Source organism: Orycteropus afer, unplaced genomic scaffold, assembly GCF_000298275.1.
Source record: "Orycteropus afer afer isolate SDZICR_OR568_19922 unplaced genomic scaffold, OryAfe1.0 scaffold00069, whole genome shotgun sequence".
Taxonomy (NCBI): Eukaryota; Metazoa; Chordata; class Mammalia; order Tubulidentata; family Orycteropodidae; genus Orycteropus; species Orycteropus afer.
In genome coordinates, this window is record NW_006921656.1 from 1,526,163 (window position 1) to 1,531,161 (window position 4,999).

Consider the following 4,999-nt stretch of genomic DNA (forward strand, 5'->3'; position numbering starts at 1 on the left):
TTGCTTCTGTGAAGACTGACAGCCTTGGAGACCCTGTGGGCAGTTCCACTCTGTCCTCTAGGGGCGCTGTGGGTCAGAATGGACTCCAGGCAGTGGGTGTGGTTTGGGCTTTGCTTCTGTAAAGATCACAGCCTTGGAGACCCTGTGGGCAGTTCCACTCTATCCTCTAAGGGCACTGGGAGTTGGGATCGAACTGATAGTGGTGGATGGGTAAGCAGCACACATATATAGGTTGTGCTCTGTGGGCCTTTGATTCCTGAAGAACCAGTAAGGATCTGAACTTGAGCTGCAGCAGGAAAGGAGCAAAGTCTAGGACCCTCTTGCAGGGAGGCTTCTCCAGAGAGGAGAAGCACTGGCTTTGTGGGACTGCTGAGGTGGCTCCTCCCCAAGACCTGGGCACATCTGGACAGCTTGCCTCGGCCTGGGAGCCACCATCACAGGTGGTGGAGGAGGGAAGTGACTGAGCTTTCTGGTTCCTTCTGGGAAAATTGGGCTAATTAGGGTGATCATTTGGTTAAGTGAGCACCAACTAAAAATGCTTACATCAGTTGTTAAAAAAAAATTCAGCGGGTAAGCTGAATTGTAGGTCAGCCCACAGGCCGTCCAGAGTAGAAAATGTGGACATCACCTTGTCCAAGTTCATGGTCACTCCAGGTTGGACTGACACTGCATGTGTTAGTTACCTGGTGCTACTACCACAGATAATACCACAAGTGGGCGGCTTTAACAGATAGAAATGTATTCACTTACAGTTTCATAAGGAGCTCTGGTGGCACAGTGCCTAAGGCACTTGACTGCTGACCAGAAGGCTGGCGGTTCAAACCCACCAGCCACTCCTTGGAAGGAAGATTGGGCAGTCTACTTCCTAAGTGATACTGCCTGGGAAACCCAAGGAGGGGTCGCTATGAGTCAGGTCTGACTCAAGGGCACATAACAATGATGATGATGACAGTTTGTAGGCAGGAAGTCTGAGCTCAGGGCACCAGTTGTAGAGGAGGGTTCTCTGTGTCGCCCCTTAAGACAGCCCTTGTATCCTGTCAACAGTGTGAGCCTGGTGTTCTCCGGAGAGCTCCATGTGTCTCGGCATCAGTTTCCCCGGGTCTAGGAGGTTCTCAGCGCAGGGATCCCAGGTCCAAAGGACACGATCTGCTCTTGGCACCTCCTCCTTGGTGGTTGTAGGTCCCTCCTCTGCTCTCTTGTTGAATCTCTTTTTTATCTCAGACGAGACTGACTCGAGATACACCCTGGTCCTGCAGATTATACCCTGCCTCGTTGGCATCATGGCGGTGAGGACTGACAACACACAGGGTAATTAATTACATTAGATCCCAAAACAGAGGACAGTTACTTAATACCAAGACTCATGGCCCAGCCAAGTTGGCATGGATTTTGGGGGACACAGTTCAATCCATAGCACTGCGTATCTGTGGCCCCAGCTCTGGATGCGTGTGGGTGTTTGTGTCTCTGTGTCCTGACCTTGCCTTACGCGAGGACATCAACCTCATTTTTCTGAAAACGTTCTGGGAAGGTTTCTCATTAGTTGTGTCCTACACTGTCAGCACTCTTTTGTGGTGTGTTTTTCCAGGTGGAGAGTATGTCCCAAAGACAGTGTCGGAGCTGGGACAGTGTACACTCTAGCACTGGGGTCGTGGGGGTTCCAGAGCCCCTTGGGAATGCCAGGGTGGGCCCAGATGTTACTCAAGCTGTGTAGTGTGTGTACTTTTCCAGAGAGAAGAGTTACAACTTCAATCGTTTGATTGTCGGAGGTTTTATAGCCTGAAGAGGCCAAGGAGCACAGCTTACATAACGGGCCAGGAGAGCCAGATGGCTCTCGGACAGACGTGGGACTCGCCCTTTCCCGGCGCTGATCCCCGACGCGCTCATCCACCCACTTCAGCTCTTTGCCACACTCCCAGGCAGTGTCTAAAGTTTCCCTTCTCCTCTCCCTCTTAGTCACACTCTTCCACCTTCCTCCTCCCCCCTTCTCCACACCCGTGTCATCATATCTGCAGGCCCAATAAGTAGACCTGTAACCACATCATGGGTACAGGTCCATTTATTACAGGCGTACCGCAGAAATACTGCGGGTCTGGTTCCAGACCAGTGCAGTAAACTGGGCATCCCACTAAAGCAAGGCACACAGGCTTTTGGGTTCCCTGTGTGTGTGAAAGCTGTGTTCACACTAGACTGTAGTCAGTTACGTGTGTGACAGTGGGATGGAAACATTGGAAATGTGGCAGACATTGCCAAAACGTGACACAAAGACACGGAATGAGCACAGGCTATTGGAAAAGTGATGCTGACAAGACTTGCTTGACATGGGGGTGCCACTAACCTTTAATCGGTATTTAAAAAGAGGAAAACAAGTGCAGTACCTGCGAATCGCAATACAGTGAAGCCCGGTGAAGCGAGGTGTGCCTGCACTCCACAGTCAGCAGGGCTGCTGGCCGCGGTCCGCACTATGGCGCCCCTCCCATCTGCAGCTGCCCGCCGTGCCTGCTCCTCTGTGCTGTCCTCATCTGTACCCTTTCCCCAGGCTCATGCTCTTTGTGAGGAAATGTCGTTTTTCTGGGAACTAGATTGGGCTGTGTCCACAGATCCAACCAGAGCTGAAGCTCCTGAGAGTCAAGGCTCTGAGAGATCCGTAGAGGTCTCTGAATGAACCAGGCTGGTCCCGTGGGGTGCCCAGAGCGCTCGCGGGCGGGTGGCGGGGAGGCTCGGCGCCCCTCTGACTCCCCGATTGGGTGTCTCTTCTCTTGCAGGTCAACCAGTCGCTCGATGGGGATTTACAGCGGACCACCTGTCTGTACCACCTGCCCTCCTCTCCGTAGCAAGAGAAGTAGCATCAGCACCTCTACAGGAATAATGATGAAACTGGTATTAACTGAATGGCATTTATGGATTTTTAACTCTAACGCACAGTAAACCAGCAAGCCATATGTCTGAAATCCAACCAAAAATCGTCTTATTTTGCTGCACGCCTCCTACGACTGTGAGAAGTTAGAAGTATCCATTTGTACAAAGAGGAATATAAGTATTACTTCCCTGAGGAGCCCGACCGAAGCCGAAAGAGAAGACGTCTTAATTTATCAATAAAGATTTACCATAGTGTTATTTATATAGGTAGAGTCCATATATATATACACACACATCTATATACACGCACACATATATATTTTTGGTGGTGATGAAAATGGCTCCGCAGAATGCCGACCCAGAATCTATGCAAGTTCAAGAGTTACCCATGCCCGTGCCCGACCTGCAGAAGCCCGAGAGCAAGGAGGCCGAGAGCCACGACGAGACGGTTAGCGAGGGGTCCATCGACCGCATCCCTGTGCGCCTGTGGGTCATGCACGGAGCCGTGATGTTTGGCAGGGAGTTCTGCTACGCCATGGAGACAGCCTTGGTCACGCCAATCCTCTTGCAGATTGGTAAGTGCCCTTCCCGTCGGCGTGAAGTTGTGAGCGCCAGGCGTGGGGTGCTGGCGGCTCAACCGTGGGGGCCGACATTTGCACGTTTCCTGGGACCAGGCCGCTTATGCTTAGAAATGTCCGCAGGAGACCTGCACACAGTGTCCTTGCGTTCTGCCCCCTCTGCCCCTCAGTCTGCCTGGGTGGTTTTTTTCCTGTGAACTGTCGATGTGGGGCTCTGCATCTTACGTGGAGGTACAGATTTTGGCAAAATGGTTGGTGAGCATTTGGGATGAGTCTGCGATGGAAGGTGAGCTCAGCACACGCCCCACCTCCCTCACCATGCCCCACAGGTGATGTCTCTGCAGCCAGGCGTCTGCGTGCAGGTCCCCCCCAGCAGTCACGAGCCAGGTTGTCCTGGTGGTCACGGGTTCTCCCTGTACGTTGTTTGTGGAACAAGGGCAGTCATAGGACTAGCCCCAGTGGTGTCCACCTAGTGTGCAGGATGGTGCCTGGCTCCTAGAAAATGCGCAGTAATAGCATCTTCCTTATTCCCGGCACTTCAGTGTCCTTGTTATTGTGGCCTAGATGGCTCTGGGGGGCTGGATGGTGGTTACAGCCTCACCTGTTTCACGGGGCGATGCTGAAGCTATGTTGCCAAGCCTAGGAGGCAGGGAACGGTGGTGTCTCAGGCCACGGATCCTGTCAGATAATTATTGAGTTTCCCCGCTGTCGATGGGTGTTTTGAAAATATGCGATCTTCCAACTCGGTACTCTTCCAGGAGATCTGGGGGGTGCCAAGCAATGAGAGATCCTTCTAGAATCCCACATGCACGCTTCTGAGCTGGCCAAGAGCCCTCTCCTGGAGGGCTGGGGCACGGGCAGACAGGACCCCTTCTCTGGAGGGCTGGGGCACGGGCAGGCAGGGACCTTGTGGAGAGTTGGACCTTGTGGAGGGGTGTGGATGACCTCAGCTCATGGCTTTGTCCTCTCGTCTCTGCATCAGTTCTGCTGACGTCCCTTGGGTGCCCACCTACACTGGGCTGGAGTGGGGAGGGGAGGTACGTGTGGGCGGGGGCTATGTGTGGGGTGGGGTGGGGTGGGGGTGCCGAGGGGCGGGGCTGGTGTGTTCTAGAAGCTGAAAGACGAGCATTGGGGCCAGACCCCAGGGGAGGGGAGGTTGAGTAGCAACTCGTTTGGCCAGACATTCATCTTATTCCTTCCATGTGCGAGGCCTTGGTTGCTGCCCCAGTCAAGGCGACTGTGAAAGCCAGAAGCCCTGTGGGAACCACACCGTTGTCTGGCTCACGGCTGTCAGGGGAGTGCAGTGTTCAGAGAACTGCTTATCGAGAAACAAGTGGGCACAGGACTGGTTTCAGTGTGGGCGACAGTGGGCCTCCGAGGGGGCTCTGAGGAGCGGTGGCAGCTGACCTGCATCGTGTGCTGTGCCCCTTGGGTCTTGTCAGAACGATTTTGGGGTGTTCTGAGGAGTGCTGGTAGGGGACTCCGTCTTTTCCTCACGTGGAGGTGTCTCTGGATTTCACACACTGTCTGTGTTTGCGGTGTTCTGAGGAGTGGTGGTAGGGGAC

At 53.7% G+C, this 4,999-nt stretch overlaps 1 protein-coding gene across 1 annotated transcript in view; it reads left to right on the forward strand.

Moving 5' to 3' along the window:
- The first annotated feature begins 3,187 nt into the window (after window positions 1–3,187).
- The window catches only part of SLC45A4 (solute carrier family 45 member 4), a 27,393-nt gene continuing 25,581 nt past the window's right edge, over window positions 3,188–4,999 (forward strand). The window contains exon 1 of the mRNA XM_007940530.1: window positions 3,188–3,431. Coding sequence (XP_007938721.1) covers window positions 3,188–3,431 — 244 coding nt within the window. The remainder of the gene's footprint in view (window positions 3,432–4,999) is intronic.